Below are 25672 nucleotides of genomic sequence, written 5' to 3' on the forward strand. Positions count from 1 at the left end.
TTTCTTCATTGACACAATTATTCAACCCCTTTACGACTACCACTCCTAAGAACAGAGGTTCATTCCATTGTTTTCCATCAGGTATTGAAAACATCTGTGGATGTCAACGAGCAGCAATCAAGCATGATAAGCACCAATTAGGCAGATTTAAAAGGACTGTGATACTCAGCTCCTTCTAGACATCTACTGGTGTGTTTCCAAGCATGGTGAAGGCAAGAGAATGGTCCCAGAAGACAAGAGAAGAGGTTATTGCTCTTCACAAGAATGGCAATGGATATAAAAAGATTGCGAAGTTGTTAAATATTCCAAGAGACACTATCGGAAGTATCATTCGCAAGTTCAAGTTAAAGGGCACAGTGGAAACGTTACCTGGTCGTGGCAGAAAGAAGATCCTGACCGCGACTGCTGTGCGCTACCTGAAGCGTAATGTGGAGAAAAATCCCCGCGTGACTGCTAAGGAACTGAAAAAAGACCTGTCAGATGTGGGCACTGAAGTTTCAGCTCAGACAATAAGGCACGCACTGCATAACGAAGACCTCCATGCCAGAACGCCCAGACGCACCCCCTTGCTGACTCCAAAGAACAAGAAAAGTCGACTGCAGTATGCCAAAAGTCCTGTGGACAAGCCACAAAGGTTTTGGGACAGTGTACTGTGGTCAGATGAAACTAAATTAGAACTGTTTGGGACAATGGACCAGCGCTATGTTTGGAGAAGGAAGAACCAGGCTTATGAACAAAAGAACACCTTGCCTACTGTGAAGCATGGCGGGGGGTCAATTATGCTTTGGGGCTGTTTTGCTTCTAAAGGTACAGGAAAGCTTCAACGTGTGCAGGGTACCATGAATTCCCTTCAGTACCAGGAGATCTTGGAGGAAAATGTGATGGAGTCAGTCACAAACCTGCGGCTTGGGAGACGTTGGACCTTCCAACAGGACAATGATCCGAAGCACACATCCAAGTCCACTAGAGCATGGTTGAACATGAAAGGCTGGAACATTCTAGAGTGGCCATCGCAATCACCAGACTTAAATCCAATTGAGAACCTCTGGTGGGACCTAAAGAAGGCAGTTGCAGTGCGCAAGCCTAAGAATGTGACTGAACTGGAGGCTTTTGCCCATGAAGAATGGGCTAAGATACCCATAGGTCGCTGCAAGACACTTGTGTCAAGCTATGCTTCACGCTTGAAAGCTGTCATAACTGGAAAAGGATGTTGTACTAAGTACTAAAAAATAATGTCACTAGGGGGTTGAATAAAACTGATAATGATGTGAGCACAGTAAAGACATTTGTGGTTATTCCATCATAAATATTATGTTATGTTTGTCTAATTTATAAGTGCCTCTTTGATATAATTGTAAATAAGATGACTGAAATGATCAAAATCAATGTCAAACTGGCCAAAACACTTTATTTCAGTGGGGGTTGAATAAATTTGATCACAACTGTATTTAATATGTAATGACCGTGGTGGTTTTCTGATACTATGAAACCACAGGGGATATTACCATCCCTGCCCAATAGGAAAGACAACAACAAATCATCCATCTTTTTTATTCTTATAATATCTTCTCCAGAGAAAGGCAACAAAACACAGACTTATTCCAGTGCAGTACATTGAAACCAACCAGCAACTCTTAATTACACTACAATCCACCAATAATTATTTAACTGGCCCTTAATTAGTTTCTGATATACGACCCCTGCAGCAGGAAAAGAAAAAAACTAATTGTTTGGGCTTAGAGTGCAGAGAGGTTATTCACCTCCAGAGCACTGAGGATTCAAGTCTGCACTTTCATTTCAGATGGGATACGACACATTACTGTGATGTAGACTTTACTGTGGGGTAGAGAATAGAACCAATCAGAACATGAAAATATTTAAATTCAACTATGGCTCTATTGAATGTGCATAGCACTCGAGTCTCAGATACCCATCACTAATTATGTTGTACATTCAGTGTGTCAAACCACCAATCTCTCTCTGCTCATCAACCTGGAACTGAAATTAAGAGAATCAAGTAACATGGCGGGTGGGGTGGGGGGATTACAGCGTGTTGAGACAGTAGCTGGTTTGAGTTTGAAGAATAAGAACCAATCAGCAAACAGTTTTCAGTTCATTAATTACATCAACGTCCTTCCTCCATCACTATAACAAAATGATGGAGGGTCATGAAAAACTACAAAACTGGGAACAAACAAAAATCACCACAAATAAAAGAGGACAACAGAAAGTAGGTGGGGGACGATGTGGGGACAGAAAACCCAAACCAAGATACGAAACACCTTCCACCAAAAATAAAGAAGGCCCTTAAAAGGTCTATACACACAAACCTCCCCCACCGACCTGTCCCAGCGCTGTCGTTTATAGTCTTTAACCTCTCCGTTGCCTCCGTCTCTGAGGTTGCCCCTTTATCCGCCGCTCCACGCAAGGTCCAAGTCTCTTTACACCCTACCTCTCAGCCGCAGGCCCCATGCCATCCACAGTTTGATCCCGTCCGCCTTCACGGGTCAAACGCGCTCACAGCTTTAGCTCGTTGGCGATCTTGGAGGCGATGTTCTTGAAGGCGATGGACGTGCCCGAGATGCGTTTGAAGCGCACGCCGTTGAGGGAGAGGCGGGGCAGCTTGCACACCTCCATCTCCCATTGGACGAAGTCGTCGTGAGACGGCGTCCCCGACATGCAGAGGAGCATGAAGCGCTCGCGCAGCTCGTACTCGCAGCTGTTGGAGTCCAGCACCTTACGGATCTCCTTCATCATCTCGTTGGGCTCCATGGACGAGGTGGTCTTCATGCTCCACGTGAAACGCAGCGAGCGTGGCTTGGTGTCCTTCGTGGACTGGGTGGACGAGGGAGTGCTGGACACGGGGGAGGAGGAAGACACGGAGTCCCTGTTCTCGTCACCTGCCGAACCCTGGGTACCTTTCTCCATCTTGTCTGTAGTGCTCAACATGGGTCTTGGGTGGAGTTGACGAGGAAACAAACAGGGAAAAGTGAACAAATGGAGGAAAAGGCGCAGTGATATCAAAACTGAATCAGAGACTACTGATGACTTTCATAAGCAAGGCCGTGACACACTTGTAAAGCATGGGGCTGAACTGAGCAAGCACAGGCTATAAAACACCATCACCTTCATTAGGGTATAGCACACAAAAATGTAGGCTTAATTCTCTCATAAGGGAATATGGCTAATGCTTTAAAATAACACTCTGGGAGGTGGTGGGGGGGACGAGGGGGACAAGGGGGGGGGGGGGGGGGGGGGGGACCCACATAATGCAACATTATGATGCAGAACTACAATGCAGTCAAACCCAAGTAGGTGTCCTCTAGCATTCTTTAAAATAGCTACAGAATACATGTACATAGATATATGAAATGGTAACTTGACACACCTACATTTACTATTACTGCTGTACTACTACTAGTCAAATAGTATTAATTAATTGAAATCAGTGCAACAGTTAAGTATGAAAACTGGAAGAGGCTTTAAATCTATGGTTCCAACAGACTTGAGTCTACAGAAGACAAAGGCTTGTCAAATTCTTCCCATTTAAACTGGGGTTAGGTCAAATTTCATTAATAACATTAATCATTAATAACTTTGAGAATAATAATTCTCAAGACTAAATAAACATCTCTGATTAATCACATCCAACGTACTGATTGTGTTAAATGTTTTTTACAGCACTGATTATTACTGAGTTCATGTCCTCACCTGCTGGCCTCATCTCGCCCCTCTCCCTCATATGGACTCCTCAAAGAAAATCGGCACAAGTTTAGTCTCTTCGCTTTGGTCATGTTCTTTGCGCTGGCCAATTACAACACTATCATTTTAATCACTACCTGTGAACATGTCCAGCTTTCTACATTCAGGAATACAAAAAATCTTTAGAATATTAACTCCAATGAACAACATTCATACATGAATCATAGGTTATAAAATTTCACTGAAGAAACCACTGCTGTGGCACAAATGTTGACAGTTAAGCTGTATTAAATTTGATTTTGTTTACTATTCAGATGTGCAGTTTACAGAGACACTGAAAGGACAGTGAATTTACACAAATATTAAGAGGACTCTGTCCCTTCCGTTTGTCCTCATACCTAAATGCCAAGAAAGTAGGAAATTGTAGTCAGAAAGTACTGGCTTATAGTCCCTCCACCACCTCGCTGTGAAACTGCTTCTCCAACACGGACACCCTCAGGGATTAACACGTAGTCCGTTACTTACTCTCACACCTGCACGTGGACACACGTTCGCCCTTGTGCACAGAGAAGCGGTCTATCCTTAGATATCTGGCCAGGACAGTGTATGCTGCAGGTTATAACCAACAGCTAAATACATTTCATAAGTCATGACGCTATAAAAGTTGTGAATATATAATGTGACTATACGGGAATTCATTAATACTTTAAAAACCGCTTGGCAATATAATAATCTGAACACTAATACTTGACCACAAGGGGTCACACTTTGAAATGTCTATGCTAGTAATCCACTATGTCTGCATACCTGCACACCCATGTTGTTTCTTCCATTTAAACAAAAACACAAACTAGCATGTTAATAATGTGTAGTACAACTGATTTTCCCTACACGTCTTTCCTACAAGCAGTGCATAAGAGACTGCAGTGAGATGTGTGTGTGTGTGTGTGTGTGTACGGACTCAGAGGTGGAACACACTCAGGCCGAGCCTCCCTCAGACTAAAAACACCACACCAGCACCCAACAGGTGGTTTAGTACAGCCATCGGAATATTTGAGTAACAAGACCACACACAGAAAGAAAGAAGGGAAACGCTCGTCTTTGAAAGCCCTGGCATTCAGACGGAGCCGACACCCTGTACACGCCCTGCCAGCCTGTGTGCGTTCACCTGACAGATCTAAATTATACACTTATTAAATTACTGTATGTCTAAAATATGAAAGTTCAAGAAACATTCTGTCAAGTCTTTATCAAATGAAACCTGCAGTGGATTCAGAGTTGTGACTGGTTTAGTGTTTTCGGAATTACTTCAGTTTCACTCTGCCATTAGCTTCATTACAAACCTGCCAGGAAATGGCACTTAAAGGTTAGGTTTGTCAGGTTTCTCAGGTTTTAGAGCGTACTGGTATCGCATCTGTGACCTTGAGGAGTCCATTGCAGCGTAGCTACTTAACTGCATTGTAGAAGAGTTGCATGAATACAGCACAGACTACGGCACAGGGGAGGAACCATTTACGAGGTCCAAGGCACAAAGAGACACCGACCAGAGCCCAATGGCCCAGACAAAAGGAGAGGCAGGGGATGAGATGTGAGGCATCGGAGCAGCTCACCAAAGGGGGGGGGGGGGGAATAAGGTGTGAGGTGGATGACGAACACAGGGCTTTAGTACAAGGCAAATCCATGGAGAGATGTACAGCAAATGTTGACCAAAACGAAACAAAAAACCCCCTTGGGCCGAGACACAAAAGACCACAGAAGGAAGAGGAAAAAACAATGTCTTTGGGATGACTCGAGGATGGAGTTATTGCCTACCTTCTGGGGAATCTGAATGAGAGATTTCTATAAGAAAAAAAAAAAAAGTTGGGAAGAAGAAAGGGGGGGAAAGTATGTTCTCAAATGCGTGGAGAAAATATAGCAAATCTATTAAAGCACAGAGAGCAAACGCTGCCGGGTGACCTGTGGAGGGAAGCGGGTTAGTGACAGCAGAGCCTGCACAGCGGCAGGCCGAGACGTGCAAACGGCACTTGGGTATGTGCTGGAGGACACAGGACACAATTATGGTCACGCTGAGGACATGACGAGGACAGCAGTTACGCAAGCCCAGTGAGGAACAGGGGAATAAAACACCAAATACTTAAAAGGCTTCATTAGAAGATCAATGAGATTAAAATGGGATTTCGTTGCAACGTTCGTGGACCGGTCCTCTGTGACGCGCCTCACACTGAAACCAGTGCCGGCTCTATTGGCCCTTCATTACAGAGGGAGCTGATCATACACACAGATATCTCTGCTGCTCCAAATGTTGCTCGCGTTTCCTTTGTATAGCTGCACAATGTAAACTAGGTGTGAACTTGTCTAATTCTGGGCGAAACTACTAAAGACCCCCCTCCCCGATTTTTTAACTCACCTGCGTACAAATTTGGAGGTAAATTTACTGAAGATCCCTGTACCAGTCCGGCGGGCCTGGCTGTTCCCATGGGAGAGAGAGGGAGAGGCTGGCGGCCCATTGTAAGCTGAGGCGTGCTGGTCTCGTGTGGCTCTTTGCTGGCCAGCATGGAAAGTGCTTCTGGTTGCCACCCCTCTGGGGAAGTTGGTGCGGTCCGTTACCGTGGAGCTGCTTATGTTCTGTGTTGAGGGAGACACCACTGGCACTCTTTGTTGGCCGGTGCTGAATTCGGAGATTTTTTGGTAAAAAAAAAAAAAAAAAGTAGACAAAACATTAGAACATGACACTTATGTTATATAACTACAGTCTGGTAGACAAGCAAATGGTCCATGTAGTTGAAATATTTATATTAAAAAATGTCATAAAATATACCATTTATACTGCCTTGATAAACCAAGGAGGGCACCAACGAATACTTAGCAAAAAAGTCAGTTTCATTAAAAGATTGTGCATGCTCCATGTTGCCGGTGGCGATTCCAATTTTAATTTAAAACAGCTTAAATCTTCGGTTAATAGAAAAATACCAGTAAACTGGCCTTCACCCCCTTTTAAACAGCCTATACATGTTTCTATAGACTAGACTCCTACTCTGATTTAAAGAGAGAATCTAAGATCTGGCTGAGGTTCAGCTGGTTCCTTCTGTTGGACTTGACAGAACGGAGAAGCCCGTCTCACACAGTAAACACGTGAGCTACTGAAGGGAACCAAAGTCTCCTCTACGGGAGCGTCAGTATGTGGGGAAGAGCACCGCAACGGAGCAAACGCATGTAAACATTTCAGAGGTTTCATTCGGTGAGGCCCCTCCCATTTATCAAGGCAGCATAAAGTCACCTCATTGCACAGGACATGGTTACTGCTAGCAATCAACACAAAGCGCATCCCTGCCACAGTCCTGCTTAATCCCTTAATCCGCCCACTCCCACAGATTAAAAACGGTCTTTATTTAACAATCCCTGTTTTTCCTCCAGTAGGAGCCGTATCTAAACGCCTATTTGGGTTCCATGTAAAAATGAATAACCCTAGTGTTAAAGGCATGCCTGCAGTGTGGGCCAGACTGGGTCACAGAATAAAGGGTAATCCAGGGGTGCCGAGTACCTGCACGGTGTGCTAGACTCGTGTGGTGTGTTAGCCATGGTCTTCACTTACCATGTCCATGCACAACAACGCTGACGTTCTTTTATCAACAGACTCCCTTATGCAGTTTTTGTTATATATGCCTTGTAATGTAGTATACATGCATTTTAGTGATAAGACCCACACTGTCTTACTGGTTTGCTTAATTAATTCAAGGTGCCCGTTTGGATGGATTAGAGAAAAGCGGGCGGTCTGCATGCATAAGTGTAACGGTGCTCAGGCGTTTAGGCATGATAAAATGGAACTGGGTCTGTTGGGGACGCAGTGCAGCCCAACAGATTTGGGTAGGTTAGGACGTGCAGCTCTTAAAGTGAGGACGGCGTCAGAAACATCTGGTGTGTACGGGAACGACGGGCGTGCGGGCGGTGATGAGGGAGCAGAGCAGCTGAGAGCTACAGCGAGGTGAGGTGCATGCATACGACACCACAGGCAGGTAGGGCCAGGAGAACAATGGGGCTTTTACGCTGATCTGAGAACAGCGCTGAACTACCGTTAATCATTGCGAGCAAGATCTAGGACAGTGTAAAAGTGCCACGTCCAGCCGGGTTGGGGTGGGAGGAGCTTAAGGAGCACGTCAGCGTGGGCACGGTGGAGGATCGACGCCGTTCGGCTGGGACGGGGGAAAATGCAACATGCATTTTGTGATACAAGGAACGGGGTGTTGAGTCTATAAGGAGCAAGTTGTGTCTCCATGACAGAAGCTACAGGGGCTGACCAGGACTGTCTGAGGTAACTTCATCTCTGCCTGCTGGGACACCTCGGCTACCACGACCTACGTCTCACGGCACTAAACAAAAGGCGAACGGAGAGGTCAACCTTTGATAAGAGCCTAGCACTGTGAGCTCAACACGCCACACTGAATAACCCTCATAGCTCAAGTTCCTAATCCAAAGACTCCAGCGTCTTCTCTCCCCGTCCAGAGCGGCAGTGGCACCGTCGCCGGTTCTGCGCTCGGTCCTTGGCCCGCCCGGGCGTGGGCCCTGCTGACAACACTTGCCTGGCCCGCTGTGCGTGGAGGTCGGGGGGGTTGGGGTGGGCCGAGGAGGACATGGACTTGTGGTGGCGGGAACGGGAGGTTAGGACAGCAGCTGCCGATGCGGTAGAGGTGCGGGAACCTGGGGTGCTCAAGCTGGGGAAGGGGGAAGACACATCCACAACAGCCCCGTCCTCCAAACCCCTCCCACACAGGGGAGTGGCCCGGGGAGGGGGGAGTGAGGACAGGTTAGAGAGAGCTGGAGGAGGAGGTGCTTATGGGGTGGGGGGAGACACTATCACAGCAAACACACTAAAAAACAGAACATAAACAACAAGCAAGCAAACTACGATGAGTTGACCGGAGGTTATAATGCAAGCTCATCTTCACAAAATCCCATTATGGTTGCTGACATGAAATTCATGATAATTGGAATAAAATTAAGACAAACTTGCATTATTTCAGCAAAGCAAATACATTAGATGCAAAGCTGTAATAGAATGAATCGGAACACTGCACAGAATGTATACCGTCTTATATAAGGCACGTTATTAATTTAAAAGGTTAATCGGTTCAACAGGATGATGAAATCCCTGGTGCGACGTTGGCATGGAACACACGATTTGCATATGAAAAGCAACAGGAAGCTTAGAAGAGGTGAAACCTACAGGCTGCAAAATATAAAAGCACTCGACTAAGAGCAGACCGTGTGTGTACTAATGGAAGTGTGTGTGTTGGCACATTCGCCGTGTGCTCTGTGCCAGCGTGCTGGTCGTGTGCAGGCAGAGTGCTTGTCGAAAGGAAAACGCAGCAGGTCTGTTGCAACACATCCTGGCTATGAGCTCCTATCAAAGGCATCTTCCTCAACGTGTTCCTTTAGAATCAGTGGGACAGGCATCAGACTACAAAATCAAAAACAAACAAACAAACAAACAAGCGTGCATGCGAGACGCTTGGGAGACGTGGGGAAGGGCCGGGGAGCGATCGAATCGGCAGTAAGCCACTCCACCGGTCCGCCACGCGAGAACGCCCACGCAGGACGGAGTTTCCTCCAGTTCAGCGTTCTTCCGCGGCCACTGGAGAGCGCCGGCGTCTGTGCCTCTCAGCAGAGCCGCCTTTTAATGCTGGGTACAGCGAGGAGAGGTGAAGTAATCCCTGTACGAGAGTCGGGTATTCGGGGTGCACGCCTCCACAGAACTCTTGACCGCTTTACAGGAAGTGAGGCTATGCTGAGAGACAGGAAGCCCATTAGGTTCACACTAGTCTCATTTACACATAACTGGCTGGTTCCCTCATCCACTGAAACAAGTGAGTCACTGCATGTATCAAATACAAGCAGTCCTGGCAGACGATGGCCAGACTGTTAAAGTACTGAACTGTGTTGGGTGTGAGGAGATCCAAAATGTCCCCGATTTCACTATAAAATGCATGCGCAAAAAAAGAAGTACAATTTCTAAAATCAAGCACTCATTTATGATATTACGTGTACCATGTTTGCTTCTACGAAGCAGTTTTTGATAGCACTGACTGGGCTATTGTTATAAAATGGTGTACGAGAGCCTTGAATCTCAGCATCTCAAGTGCTCTACAGCGGTGGAGTAGAGGCAGGTGCAGCAGGCTGGGTCGAAGGCAGCAGCATCACGCGTGCCCTACTGGCCCTGGGGCAGCCAGACTCGCTGCTCCATTGCAGTCCACACGTACACGCTAACTGTAAGGTCTGGGAGCCCGTGCAACGTACTGCTGCACAAGGTCAGGAATTTTTCCTCGAAGACCCTCCGTGTGGGTGAACACGCCTAGCACCGTCGATTATGCATGTGTGCGATGTCCTTTAGCACAAGTTGTGGGTATACCTGTCTTTGCCATTCTGCACACCAAGAGTGGTTCTCTCCGGACCCGGGGAGCTTCTTCGACTCGTACCAGAGAGTATGCTGTTCTGTACAGCATGGAGAGGAGCAATTAGTCACACGCCCACACAAACATGTGGCTACGCGGTGGTGAGCTGTACTGCAGCAGCTGTGGTCTCACGGTGGAGGGGGTGGGGGTTTTCTTGCGGTCGGCCGGGGCCATGGGGCTGGGGGGAACTTTAGCGGAGCTGCTGGAGCTTTTCCTCCCGTAGTCGTCCCCGATGTGCTTACTGTCCCCTTGAGAGCGCTTGGAGGAGGCAGATGAACCTATCAGACAAAACACGGCAGAATGTGGGTGAGCGGAATCACGAAAGAGTCGCCGAACGGCTGCAGAGAGAGAGCGTGTTGCAGGCTGCAGGGGCCCTACTTTGGTCTGTGGGTCTGCGGGGTTTCTGACTGGAGGGATTGCGCTGGACCTTGTGAGCGGGCGACGGGGCGTTGTTCGGGAAGTCGACGTTGGAGCGGGGCTTTATCGAGAGCTCGTCCAGCTAACGGAGAAAAGCCAGCGTTAATATGGACAGGAGCTGTACACAGGACCTTGTTCTCTAGGGGACTTTTAGCTTAGGATTCCACCACAGACATATTTCTTGCACGACGGTCCATATTTGCATACCTCCGAATTCCTGTAGTCCAGTAATAGGTACGTTGCCATGACCTCATCATACTTCTGGTTAATGAGGGAATCGTGTATCTCATCTTGAGAGTATCCCATCTGCAGCATAATGTCTAGAGGAACAGGTAGGTTACAGTCAAAACCAAACATCTAAATACATTATTAGAGAAAAATTATACAAGTGAAGGATGTAAACAGTGAGGTATTAGTCAGGAGACAGTGTTATAGAAGCACAAGCAAACGAGCCATCACCAAGGCAAAGGGAGTCGCTTTAATTCATAGACCATCTCCCATCGGATTTTATGGCACCATCCAATTACCAAAAGCACCACCTTTCTTTTCACCAACCCTCTCCCATCACCGCAGGTCCCCAGGCCCATGGCATCAGACGTCTGCCCCACCTCTCTTCCAAACCCCTGCACTGCTGGGGTGCTGACCTGTCCTCTTGGGGTCCTTGTAGTCAGGCTGGGGCTCGATGTAGGGCATCAGTTCCTCCTCTTCATAGCCCACGTTCATCCAGCGGTCCTTCATGATCTGCTGCTGGACATAACCAGAGAGCGACAGAGGGAGGCCACAGATAGGTTAGCCCTGTAGCGGAGGCTAGGTGGGAGGAGCTCTCTCCCAGTGCGGCAGTGACGGTCTAAAGTGAGAGCATACTGGACAAGAACATTGATGGGCTAAAGTAGTTTCTGAAAACCCTGAACGTGAGGAGAGAGAGACTACAGCATAAGCTATAAATTGAAATTGGTCATTGAGATAAGTGCTAGCGCACAGGCATGCAGATTAAACCAGTGGAGCACAGTGGAGGTGTAAGAACCAACCTCAAGGCTGCCTCTCTTGGTTGGGTTGAGAATGAGGAACTTCTTCAGTAAGTTCTCACAGTCTGTGGACATGTAGAAGGGTATTCTGTATTTCCCCCTTAGAACACGTTCACGCAGCTCCTGTGAACACAAATATAAAATCACCGCCCAGTAAGAATTGTGTGCTGAACTCCGGCCCAGGAACAAGAATAAGGCTCTTCCCCTAAAGTAGTAGTCACCTATTTGTGGAGATCCATCAAACACCCGACCTTGCCAAATCTAGGATTTGTGAAGGCAGGACCAGGTGGTTTAGACAACGGCTGGCACTAAACCATGACCAGTGCTCCAAGGTCAGTGGTCCACGTTCCTTCTCACCTTTAGGTTCTGTCCGTCGAAGGGCAGTGAGCCGCTGACCAGCGTGTACAGGATAACCCCCAGGCTCCACACGTCCACCTCCGGCCCGTCGTACTTCTTGCCCTGGAAGAGCTCGGGTGCTGCGTAGGGCGGGCTGCCGCAGAACGTGTCCAGCTTGCTGCCCAGAGTGAACTCGTTGCTGAAGCCGAAATCCGCGATCTTTATGTTCATGTCGGCATCCAGGAGCAGGTTCTCAGCCTGGGAACAAAGAACATTGGGCCATCGTCGTTAGCCTGAAAGTGAAGTGAACGGACCACCGCATGCTCGGCAACAGAGACCTGGACATTAAAGGGCGTGGGCCAACGCTCACCTTAAGATCTCGATGAACGATGCACTTCTGGTGACAGTATTGCACTGCTGACACAATCTGCCAAGAGAAGCGACAGGAAGGTGATGCGGACAACGCAGCCAAATACCGATCATCCAAAGTACATGAGCAGAGTCTGAGAGGGCACACAGACCAAACAAAGACTTACCTGTCTGAATTTAGCTCTGGCTTCTTTCTCTTTCATCCTGCCATGAGCGACGAGGTAATCAAATACCTCTCCTACAAGCGGAGGAGCAAGACAGAGTTGAGAGCGTTACGGTCAGAGGTGGACAAAAGCTCGACGTAGACGGCGTGTCATGGACAGTATGGAAGCAGACGGCGTGCCAGAGACAACGGAGCACCACGTGGAGATCCCCCCCGCCCAGAAACGGTGGCTGCTGCCAACACAGGAACTAGGAACTTTCAGCACAGACTACATGTGTAAAAGAGGACAGGAAGGGTCCATCTCTGCTGATGAACACGGTGTTGTTCCACCATGACACCATGGACAGGTAATGTAGGGACGGAGGAAGAGTGGAGGGGGAGCTCTAACCTCCACTGGCGTACTCCATGACCAGGTAGAGGGTCTTCTCTGTTTCTATCACTTCAAATAATTTCACTACATAGACAGAAAGGGAAGAGAAAACAAATACAAACATCCAGGTCAATAAAAAAAAACAATCCCGCCACACCTCAGGAACTTCATGAGCTCTGTTCATTTGAGCTGTTTACATGATCTACTGTGCAAATAAAAAAAAAGAGAGCAAAAGGTTGACACTGAAGTATAATTACGTGGAAGAGAAAAAAACGTAGGCACAGCCAAAACACAAAGCCAGAAATTCAGGCTTGATGACTTGAGGCGATTTGTCTTGTAGGGGAAGCTCACCAATATTTGGGTGATTCAACAGCTTCATGATCCTCACTTCCCGAAATAGCTGGAAACAAGAGACACAATTCAATGCTTGATATGTAGCAGATACACATGATATGTTCACGTCTGAGAACCGGCCGAGGAATCCACCCTTAGATCCAACCCAACCCAGGAAGCACTTGACTGACTTCCTGTAATTAGCTGCCTTTCAGGTCTTGAGCAGAATAAAAGACTCACTTCTGTCCTAACAACAAGCAATGGAGACATGGACATCTACACGAGTCCTTCAAGATTGATCATGTTCTAAAACGAACAAGAACTCAGAATGCACATCCCAACCTTCAACAGTGCAAAGATAATAAAGTCTACGGTAACGCCTCACCTTTTGAAGACTGGATGAGTTGAGCTGAGTTTTATCTATGATTTTCACAGCCACCTAAGTGAAATTGTAAAACACAATAAATAAAAGTTTAACAACATGGCAGACCCTTGTTTCATGCAATCAGCAAGATATGATGTGCCTCAATACATAACCATGCAGAACTGTAGATAAATGGAATATATGGGCCTAGGAAATCATATACATACTATGCTGCAACTCTTGATTTCGCTATTAAAAGCAGCAAAATCCAAAGCCTTCACATATTGGTGACAAAGAATAAAAGCCTGTTTTAAACTTAAGTGCTATAAGGTACACGGTACGATCTGAAATAATGGCACGAGACTCCAGGCTGACATCAGCTCTGACTGGTCCTAGCACAGATCACAATCTCACGTAATCAGGAAACAATTCACCATGCCGCATGGAGATTACAGGGGGGCGCACAAGCTGAATGTGTTTACGCGCACACACACAGGCACGTGTTTCTCTCCATGCTCTCTCTCCCATCCTCCCAACCCTCCATCATCACGTGGTGTGTTATCACAGGGTTGGACACTGTGCAGTCACACATTAGCAGGCACAGGGGGACCAAGAACAGGCAGGAACTGAATGTTAAGAGTGCCGAACGACATGGCCCGCTCAGCCATGCACGCACGCGCGCACACACAGACTAGTGAGTGGAAACTCGTGCACACGAGTGCACCATCGTGACTGTGCACTGCCAGCCGTGCGGCCTGCTGGGAGGGAATGAGGCCGACCTGCCTCACGGCTCATTAAGAACACAGTAAATAAGGAAGGAATCGATCACCGCTGCTCTCTCTGAAGCCTCGTCACCCAGAACTGATTAGCAAGGAGTTGGCTCTCGCACCTCCTCTTACTGCTTACCAAGTGAAACTCAACAAATGTGGACCTCGCTTTAAACTTCTGAATTCCTGCACATTTCGCCCGAGAAACCAGCATCAAACCCAGAGCCCCCCCGCACTCAACGGCCGCTCGCTTATGGATAACGACTTTCACGCATAGGGAAATGCAGTTAGGCTCCTGCCTTCGGTTAAAGCGCTCAAGACGCACGGAGTCTCACCTCTCTCCCCGTGAGAACGTGGCGGGCCAGTTTGACCTTGGCAAAGTTGCCCTTCCCGATCGTCTTCAGCAGCCGGTAATTGCCGATGTGCGGCTGCTCGTCGGCGGTGGTGGCCAGAGAGGTGCGGCCACGGGCCATGTTGGAACGTCCCCCAGCCTTCGAGTCGGAGTGAGCCTGAGGAACAGAACATGAGCTCGGGTCAGCGCTCGCCCTCTCCCCGTTCGGTTCCGTGCCGGCTCCGCAAAGGGCTGTCGAGGAAACGGCCAAACGCCGCAGGGAAAACGCTTCGCGGTTTACTGGTTAACGACATGCCCTCCAAGAGCTTATGTAACACTGGATAGCACTGTTGCCAGGCTCGCTCAACTACAGCAGCAAGTTTTGAGAGAGAGAGAGAGAGAGAGAGAGAGAGAGAGAGAGAGAGAGAGAGAGAGAGAGAGAGAGGCGCAGCACGATGGAGGAGGGGATCTGACACGCCAGTCTGAGTGGTGTCTCTACACGGGCAGCTATGGCCCCCGTACTCTGTGCCAGCCGCACGTCCCTGGAAGCCGCAGAATAAAGCGTAGCGAGAAACGTTTCACACAAAGCTGATGAGACATGTTAACGCTCTCCTTGCCTTCATCTGTATTTGGCTTCACAGAGATCTGAAGCACAGTTAGATTAGAAACATGAAGTAGGTTTGCCTGTGTGCTGAGCTGTTCCGTTTGTCTACCCGTGTGCTCAGATCACTGTAATTAAGTGCTTTGCTTACTGCAAAGGGAAGGGTTTCTTTTCTGCCTTACAAGGTTCACAGCAGGACCTACTTCGGTCTGACAATGTCACTTCTTGCACAACCCTGAAGACCACTGCTAACATGTAAAAACATGTGAACACAAACACACAACCCAACCAAACGCTCCAGACTTTCGTCTTTTCTTTACATCAACAACGAAACAACAAATCGGAGAACCGGGGCACAGCTGATAGGTTAAATAAATACATAAATAGATACACAAACCCCCTAGTAATAAACCAGCAGCTAACCGAGCACTGCTGCTGAAAACCAAATTCACCAAGCTTCCAATAACGTCACCCGTGTAAGCACAGGGTGATCATGGCTGGCTGGCTTCACCTTGGTATAGAGGGAACCTGATCCTAGCACATTAGGACACCGCATATCTGCGTGAAGCAGAGTCAGACAGCAGGTATTTACTGGCAGTGCTGCTCCCCCACGGTGAGCTCGTCTGTGTTGAAGACCTGCCGCCAGACAGCAGCGCCGCCATCAATCCTGCGGCTCTGACCTTCAGCTCAGCTACCTCACGACCCCCATCGCCCGCGTACACAAAGTTCAACGCGGCGTGGGAACCGGCCGCTTCACCCAATGGACGCGGGCACCGCCGAAGGGGTGAAAAGGGTCTAACTAGTGGGACAGGAAGCAACTTTCACCACGGCGAAATGCTCTGGTCATCAACACTCAGCAAAAAAAAAAAAACAAAAAAAACACAAAAAAACCACACGACATGAAATCTAGCATCGCATGACGCATATACATATAGCCAGCTAGCCTCCCTCCCTCCGTGTAACATACCATTCTCTCACAGCAAACACACCGTAGCCACTTACGTCAGTGAATGTAAAACGGTGTCTTAAATGGCCAAATCCTCCGATTTCGGCTACAAGACATTCCGCGTAATATATCCAAAATGTCTACGTCTGAAGGCGAAGACAGACCTGTTCTTAATCGCTACAGATCTGCGTAGCAGTTTAGAGCAAAAACGCTGTGGGTGAACAGCCTGAATGGATGAGCCAGAGAATGATTACAGAGGCCAAAAGAGCCGGGCCTAAAATAGGACACACATGCGAGCCTCTCTGGGGGTCCCAGTGAAGAGGAACAGCTTCCCCAAACACTACAGCACAACAGGAAGTTGGGGTCATTTACGGAAGTACAGTAATAAAAAAAAGGGGGTGGGGGCAAATAAAGGCAACACGGCACAAAAGCCCCATCGCAGTGCGGAAGCAACGTGTCTGGGTTTGTCTGGAGGACTGGCAGCGAGGGGGAGAGGGTTCTGCTGGGAGGCTACTTCAGACAGGCTCCGACATGCCAAGACAGCTGGAAAAAGACAATGGAAGTGTGTGGGAGTGAACGAGGCGAGGAGCCCGCGCCGGCCCCGGCCGCTCGCCAGTTAACAGGCCCGGGAGAGCACAGGGCAACGCTAATGTTACATTAGTGCTTCCACCACACAAGGGCCCCTGGTTGCCAGAGATTTTTTAAAAATGGACCACAATTTACACCCTCCCTCTTTCTGATGTTATCAAAAGGAGAAGTTAAGAATAACTAGCTAAATTCTCACAACAAAACCGAAAACCATGCTGGGCTTATGTTTCCACTATAAGACCTCAATTTGCACAAGACGTACATGCACGTCAGAGCCGAGCGTTTCGATTGGTACTGATAAAGGGAGGGGCCTACCTGGTGACCCCTGTGAACAGCCTGCCATGTTGTGGTATGTGGTGAGCGGGCTGGGCCTCATGTGAAACTAGTTGGTAAAGGATATTTGACATTGTATCCTGTGTATACTTACTATTGTTTGTCTAGTACACTATGTAATAAAGAGATAAAATCAATTAATAAAAGAAATAATATTTGGTGTCAAGCAAAATGAATAAATATATATGCATGGATGTACTATAACAGTAGCAAAAGAGTTCTTACAGGCACTGAAGACAGACAAACCTTTACTTGCAATATGTGCATAAGAGCTTGTAGTATCACTGACAACTTAAGCCTGCAGACTTACGGCAATGTTCTAGAGCGGCTGTGCAAATTTTTTTTTGAGCATGGGCAGAACTGTATATTCTATAGGTCCAAAATAAAGTGCTTTAATTTGAGGAAGTAAATGCAACAGCTAGGCTAAATGTAGCCTAAATGACACTACTACTAAGAGGAACACAACTGAATTTCATACTTTAGAAACCACAGGCAGCTGTAAATGTCTTCTAAAAAGACTAAAAAAAATTGACTAACAATGGAGGCCAATTGGAGCATTTGGCCTCTTTCCGAGAGGAGGCTGAGAAGGAAAACAAGTTACTGTTTTCCAGCCTGCATATCAGCAAATCCACCTGTGTAATTAGCAGGTCAAGTCAGAGGAAATTAAACCAAAAGGTATTAAAATCTGGTTGTGGCATATAACGGGTTGGCCACTATATCTCACCTGATATGGGGATGGTGTATGTGTAATATATATATCATATATATATATATATATATATATATATATATATATATATATATATATATATATATATATATATATATATTTAGGGATGCACCGAAAATTCGGCCACCGAAAATTTTCGGCCGAAATGGCTTAAATTTGCATTTTCGGTTTTCGGCCGAAATACTTTCATCACCGAAACAACACGGCCGAAACAATGTGCTGTGATGACGCAAGCAAAAATCGCCACCTGCACGCGCTTATTTGGATAAAGCTAGCAAAAAGGTTTTCCAGTGATGGCGCCAAGGAAAAGGACATTACACCAAAAATTATGGAACTCGTTGCCTTAGACGATCAGCCGTTCTCTGTCGTAGGGATTTCGTAGGCTAATAGAGCACATTGAGCCCCGTTATGTTTTGCCGAGCAGACGACATTTCTCAGAAGTGTGTTTACCTGAGCTGTTTAATGTTGTTGCAACTCGCGTCACGTTTTTATGAGAGAATTTATATTTATCTTTCAGGCCAGTCAGTTATAATTAAATTTAACTCGTATAAAATACATATATTTATCCTCTCAGATAAAAACGGTCTGCAAGCGAGTTTAATTTAATTAGTGGTCGGCCGTTGTCAGCGGTATCGCCGTTAACGGCCCACCACTAATTTTATTTTATAATATGCATTACTATAATGTCAGTGCAAAATAAATATTTTCAAATCAAATTTTGTAGTTGATTTATTCTTTGAATAGCAATGCCTTAATTTTAGTGAGGTTAGCCATAAATCCAATGTTACTAATAATTGGCATAATGTATTTCGGTGTTTCGGTTTTCGGCCTTGGTTTCCTCATTTTCGGTTTCGGCTAGGAATTTTCATTTCGGTGCATCCCTAATATATATATATATATATATATATATATATATATATATATATATATATATATATATATATATATATATATATATATATATATATATATATATATATAAACCAAAGGGCCTGGACTTTGAAATACTGAAATTCCCAATGTTAGTGTAGAATGGTAATAGTTGATTTCGATGTTGTTTAAAAAGTTGAAATGGTTTTGGACACCTACCAAAACATCTAATACTCTCTCAATTACTGTAATGCACATACGAGGTTGTGAAGGCCCACTGAGACATACAGTGAGCCTTAACTGATTCAAAGATGCATTCCCAGCAGGTTAAAAGCTGATAAACTCAGCAGCTTTTCGAGTGAAGCAGAGTAAAGGAGAGAACAAAATGAAAGAGAGGTTTATCTACCACATCTGCTTGAATCATTGCAGCATAATTCTGTCAGGGCCACACCCATTCGGAGGAAAAGGGAATAGACATTTAATGCAATCACTTCTGCCAACCATTAACCTGCTGGAACTGTCTCCTGGGCTCTACACAGATACACATTACACATGCGTGCAGGCATCCATTACCACCAATGCAAAAAAATAAATAAATGAAAATGCCAACTGTACAGATAAAGCTACACTTAAAGACATTCAAGCAACATGGTAGTGAGAAACGTTACGGGCTTAGTGCAGGATAAACGACGACACCCATGCATAGCAAAGTTCTTATGACCTACAAATGAACTAGCTCTACCTGTCTCCTTGGAAAAACCAGTTTGCTCCAACATTTCCTTTATTCCCCCTGGGGCACTGGTGTAGCCAGGCACAAGAGCCACCCACTCTCTCCCTATCTCAAAGGAGCAGTGGGTTAATGCATGTCCAACTCGGCTCACTATAGACCATGAATCGATATGCAACTTCTACACAAATATTCAAGTCAATACGATTCGTTAGAATCACATTGTAAGTGAAAAGTTCAATACACAAGGAAAGGAGAAGGAACTCCACTCGGTGAGTAACATTATATTACAAAATACTGTTAAATATGGAAATTATTAACATTTTACAGCTCCTTCCCTCAGCATATCTGACCAAAAGGTTTGGGCACCCTGATGAAGACCATACACAACAGGTCGGGGGTGGTGACTCGGACACTAAAGGGTTAAAGCAGCATCTGAAGGGCTGAATTTCACCTTCATTTAGCAGTGTCTCTCACAGAAGTTTCCTGTTGCCATAGAGATCTACGGCTCAAAACAGTTACCCAGCCACCCCCCCCCCCCCCCCCCCCCACGCTTCAGCCATACTACCACCTCGTCTCTCATACACTTTTCCAAACAGATCAGGCCAGTATATACGACCACAGTCAAGGACCCTCTGACGGAACGGCTTATGTCCTTAATTATTTTGGCTAACGGCTGAATCGAACGCTCCAAATTGGAGATGGACAGCTCGTTATAACTCATTATCTACAAAGACTAAAGCTTTCTTACTGAATGATACGGGTCTAGTGAAAACACATCACGTTTATGGACAGAAGGTCATAGGTAAAGAGGGGCTCTTCTTTAGGGTCTGGATCCAAAAGGCAGTCCATGGACGGACACACTAGCATGAGCAAAAGGGGCAAATAAAAGAGATGTGAAAGCCAGCTTGTCATTTATAAGGGTGTTAATATCGCACCATGGCTATTTTCAGACCAGAGCAGTAGCAGCCAGAACACAAACAGAGGGCAGCTGAACCCTCCCCCTGACTCCTCCTCCTCAGCACAACACCAATGTGGTTTCATCCGTTGGGAGCAGAGACCCCACACAAAGATCGGGTTTTACGCAACTTAGCCCGAATGGATCCTTTTATGTGATTGAAAACCTTTTTTTTCCTTTTAAGAAATTACAACCACCACTGAAAGAATACGGAGATGCACAAAATGCATGGTAGTGTTAGTCAGTGGTGGTATAACCACTTATCAAGGCAATACCACTAATATAGTGACGTTATAATTATATACAATTTTTTTCACATGCAGGACATGCATATCAGCATGACAGCTATGCCTAGCTCAACCTCAAGAAATCTGTCAGTCACATAACTAATACCTCAATAAACCACGTATAGAACGTTCAATGCTTTTTAAAACACAAAGTAGATTTTTAGTACTGATAAGTACATAAGGAAAGATCATGGAGACAGTGATCACACTGGACTTCCTTGACAACGAGAAAAGAAAATGAGCTACTCTAACAAATCTCAGGAACTCATGTTTTGAAAAAATAAAAAATAAAATCATTGTAGGACACTGTAAACATCAACAATACACATAAGCCTTCATTGACACTTCTTGGCTCTTGGTCAACAAGATTAACTGGAAATACAAGTCTGGACAGAGACTGGAAGTACGTCTAGGCACAAGGCGGCTAGACATTAATAACAATGGTGTAGATCTGGACCGCAGGCAGAAAGGGCCCGAATCAGATTTTCTGACCAAATCTGGTGAGTGTTAAGATGTTCACAACATATTTTTTGAATACCTCAGACCTCTAAACTGACCAGCACGTGCAAAATAAGAACATTTCCACTGCACACTCATCCAGAGGTAAATGAACAACATGGAGTCAACAGCCACTAGCTGAAAATGTTCAGGCTAATCTGCAGGAGGACAGCTGTGCACACATCAAATTAAATATGCCACAAATAAAAAGGAACAGATTTATTCCAAAATCTCTTCTTGCCCACTAATTGGACTACTAGGAACTTGACATAGCACAAGCTTGTCAGATATATATGATCAGGTGGCCGTTGTCAAGTAATAAAAATGTAGCACGCAATAAAATCTCTAGCCATTCCACCACTGAAAGGCTCCCTGTCATCATCCATCTTTCATTCCTGGGACTGCAAAATTATGACGAATGTCAAGTTGAACTGACCAATATAGCTGTTCAGATAGAGCTGCTTTGCCTTATATGGGAAACATACACTTTAGTACCACACAAGAAACTGATCCAATTCAGAATTGAAGACTCAGTGTATTTCAGCTGATCACACTGCTGTCCATATGAAAAACCTGCATCACATATGAAGGGGGGAAAATCTGATTGGGCTGCTTTTACCTGCTTTATTAACATAAATGTTCAGGAAGAATTACACTTAAACTTCAAAAGCTGAAAGTGAACTACCGAATCAACAAACATGAATAGTTCATTATTCTAAACACTCTGTTCAATGAAGCATTCAAAAAATCTATCCATAATAAAATACATCCATGAATGGTAACCATACCTCAACTCTGCAAATATCTACAGTGCTGACAGGGCTGAAACCTGCCCTGTAAAGGGACATCTCTTTTTTTGAAACTGTAACGGCTACTTTTATTCATTCATATGACAAGGATAAACAAGTAATCAGTAACGAATATCTGCCTTTACTAGCAAGCGATTCAATACAATTAATTTGAACAGCATGCAATCTATAGTTGGAAACTCCCATTTCCAATTGCTACATATTGCAAAGAATTTGACCTTGACATTGATTAAATGTATTCTTTCAAAAAACAATTCAATAAATTCACTTAAGCTGCCATCAGTAAGACTTAGTTTAGATACTAGTAAAAGAGAAGTGGACATGCCATTTGAAATAGTGCTTCAGAAAACAAAACAATAAAAGTAAGTAAAAGTTTTAACATTGCGTGAAACCAAATTAATGCAAAATTATTTTAAACAAGTGAAAACGTTTTCAGCATTTTCAAAATCAGCTTCTAGCACCCGGTTCTCATTGCAGGACAAACCTTTGCCCGATTTGTATCCTTGAGTTATACATTTAAAGACACTAATTAATAGCTTCAATTACTTTAGGCCATAAACCAAAAGTACTTCAAATCACTTATGATGGTCAAGTTCAACAAAAAAACTGTAGGCTTATTATATTTGCTATTTTAAATTTAACATTGTGATAATTGTGACATTTACACAGCAATCATGGAATGCACATGGATGTGTTGTGAATATAAAATCTGTTCACAAACATTTCACTTCTGTGCTCATTCCAACTGATTCATAACTTGAAACTCTGGTCTTTCTTTTACCTTTAAATGAGAACATCTGATCAAGGAACACCAAAATTTGCAGGATTACGAGAATTACGAGTATTAACACTATCGCTTCCCTGTAATCCATCACAGCAAAATGACAGTAGAAGTCACTACCCAGATGTTTAGGTCAGCAGTGCAAGTTTGTGCTACTGCAATGTGTAAAGTCTGCCAATTGTTTTTGTGTTTTGTTTAAGTGTGAAAAACACAAAGCATTGGTAGAAATGGCCTAAATATACCTTTTTAGGCCTAAATTTTAAAAGCTTAACATTTTCTGGACAACTACCTGCAAGCTGAAGATGCAGGTAGAGAAACATTTAATAAGCAATAAACCTTGTTTTGCTGAATGTATAATAGTGTAGTGACAGATCATGCTTCTTCAATTTAACACAGAGGAAGCGTATACTTGCTATAAAAGTATACCAGATCTATATCAGATCTGTCTAAAACTTAGTTTAGACAGGGAAATGATTATAATAAACTCAGTATAAAGTGCAGTGGTATATTCAAGTTCAAATAATTAGCTACCTAGCACACATGCAGCTAAGAACGGCTAGCTAGCTCCCTTTGCAACAAGCCAACTTGATAGGCAGCCAGATATCAGACATTTTAAAGTACCTTTGCTCTTATCTGAGCTAGTACGTCCAGTAAAGCATAAATTTCGATTAAAAAATAACTACGCTGTGAAATAATTAGCTGGTAAATATGTATGACATTCAATGAGGGTAGAACTTTACAACCAAAGATTTGTATAGATAATGTATAATAATACACACGCACGCGCGCGCGCACAAACTTGAGTTTGGAAACAGAAACTAAGGAGTTAGCCAGCTAGCTTAGCAACGAGCTCGCGAGAGCCAGGACCGTCGTAGCTAGCATAGCATAGCATAGCTAGCTGGTCGAGGAAGTAAAATAACGGCCGCGTTCAACCAGCTTGAACGCTTACCTGGCTAGTCGGGTGCTCTATTACCGGTAGCACTGGTGTCCGCGTTGACATTTTGGGCTTTCAAATGTGGGGAGAATGAGTTCACTACTCTCAATGTGTCAAATGTGTCATCGGTGTTGTTGGGTACGAGCTGTCCGAAGTCCACCGCACAACCTTCAGCTAAGCTACCCAGCTAGCTCCGAGTACAGCAAGGCTGGCGAGCCCGGCTCGTCAAGTCATACTTTGTTAGCTGAAGCGAGCTGGTTTTGCGGCGTTTTAAGGGCGAGGACGTCCACTGGCCACGTCGAAGTCAACGAATGACTCTCCCGCTGGTTTACAGTGTGCCAGGCGTTAAACCGCGACAACCACCCGCAGATAAACTAGTCTGTACAGCCAGCAGGCTAACATGACCAGTTAACCAAGCTCGTCTAACTCACGTCAATCACTCACGGAGCCCTGAAGTAAAAACAAGGCTCGTCGGTACCGTCAATACTGGCAAAATACGGATGAGTCGCTAAAATAATAGCTAAAAGTAGCTAAAAGAATGGAGTGGGTTAGACGGGTTTCTCCTCGCCGCCGAGCCAACACGCTAGATAGGAAGAGCGTGTAAATCGAGTCCGGGGATTCAGTTAGGCCAGATGGGAAGTCCAGAGGGTCCCGGTTTACGTTAAATGGAAATGTAAATGATCTGCAGATGTTGGTTCGCTGCACGTAACGGCACGTCCTCCTCAGCCGAAGCAGTAGTAGGCAAAGTTATCCGTGCAAAAAGAAGAGTCCAGGGTAGCAACGTTAGCCAGCTAACCGGCTAGCTAACGAGGATTCCCGTCTTAACGAAGCAAAGCAGACATCCGCGATGCTGGGACGAAAACGCGTAACGTTCGCCTCAGCATTACACACCGCGGCAGCTGCTGTTAACTCGGGTTTGTCGAGAGTGATTAGTAGCTGCGAGCTATCGAGTTAAGAGTCGTCGGGCACAGATGTAATACTGTTGCCTTCATCGGCACAGCACCCCCGACTGCGCTGCCTCAAAATCACACCAACGTTTAACCACCTGCTAACTAACGTCGTTAGCTGACCGACTGACCTGAAGAGCTCCTTGGTGTTTTGTAATTTTGCCAGCTGTGACGAATTTTAAGAAGCGTTAAACCAGAGGTTTCGACAAAATGTGAAGGTTGTAAATCGTGATGCGGGCCGAATTAAATCTGTATGCAGACGCGAGGTGTCGTGTTGGGCGGCCACATATATCACTGCAGCGCCCGGACGCCACTGTTTGCGTTCAAGTGAGTAATGTGAAAACAGCCTTGAGATTTACTTCCGGTCGCAGCGTCGTGTTGTTTTAAAATAAAAGACACGTGAACCTCCTCTAAATATATTCATGCATGCCCTTAACGATCTTCCTTCCCTGCAAATGCTTTTTAAAATATCATGTATGACCTCGATCATTTTATTAGCTCTACAGTTTCGTGCAGAAAATTGTAATGCTTAAGCATTAAGTGGTCGCCCTCAAGTTCAGAGTCTTGATTATATTTATTACATCAGCATGCAAATCAACGGGAAGGAGAAAATAATTAAGATACTTTTTCGTTTTTCAGAATAATACCACGGATGTATGCATATCAAGATCGATCTATGATGATCACTCTAATATGATCCTTAATAAGCCCTTAAGTGGTTAATGTATTTGTAAAAAATATTTAAAATACATATCGCAGTAACTTAAATTCTGTGCAAAATACTAGTGACGCTACCTACCGTCTCTGTTCACTGAAATTTTTCCTTGATTTTTCCTTGAGAAAATTTTCCTTGATGTAATCCTTTACAGTACAAATGTACTTCAGTTTGTAAGCTCAGTATACCAACACTGGACTAAAAAGTAAATTGAAATTCCTTCTGTTATGCATGCGAGCACTGTAGCCTGGCCAAGACCAGCTTATTCGGTCGCTTGGACCATCACTATTAATGCTGTTATTTATGTTACTGTCCTTTTAATGTT

General features: G+C 45.2%; 1 protein-coding gene across 16 annotated transcripts; it reads right to left on the bottom strand.

Moving 5' to 3' along the window:
* Positions 1 to 1535: 1535 nt before the first annotated feature.
* On the bottom strand, positions 1536 to 25619 carry mark2a (MAP/microtubule affinity-regulating kinase 2a). 16 transcript variants are annotated; one of them, XM_076980176.1, is made up of 19 exons: positions 25432 to 25619; positions 14628 to 14801; positions 13547 to 13600; positions 13180 to 13228; positions 12847 to 12912; positions 12463 to 12533; positions 12297 to 12353; positions 11948 to 12184; positions 11594 to 11713; positions 11174 to 11312; positions 10773 to 10885; positions 10527 to 10647; positions 10281 to 10426; positions 10106 to 10188; positions 8280 to 8411; positions 6110 to 6370; positions 5515 to 5541; positions 3712 to 3750; positions 1536 to 2953 (listed from the first exon to the last, which is right to left on the bottom strand). In XM_076980176.1, exons 2-19 carry the CDS (start codon positions 14763 to 14765, stop codon positions 2518 to 2520), a joined length of 2289 nt encoding a protein of 762 aa, XP_076836291.1. In that variant the 5' UTR covers positions 14766 to 14801; positions 25432 to 25619; the 3' UTR covers positions 1536 to 2517. The 16 variants fall into 16 exon arrangements, with proteins under 16 accessions (XP_076836291.1, XP_076836281.1, XP_076836289.1 ...); XM_076980166.1 differs by lacking the exon at positions 25432 to 25619 and adding an exon at positions 23701 to 24979 and having other exon boundaries at positions 3712 to 3747; XM_076980174.1 differs by lacking the exon at positions 25432 to 25619 and adding an exon at positions 24764 to 24978.
* Positions 25620 to 25672: the final 53 nt, after the last annotated feature.

Source organism: Brachyhypopomus gauderio, chromosome 18, assembly GCF_052324685.1.
Source record: "Brachyhypopomus gauderio isolate BG-103 chromosome 18, BGAUD_0.2, whole genome shotgun sequence".
NCBI classification, from domain to species: Eukaryota; Metazoa; Chordata; class Actinopteri; order Gymnotiformes; family Hypopomidae; genus Brachyhypopomus; species Brachyhypopomus gauderio.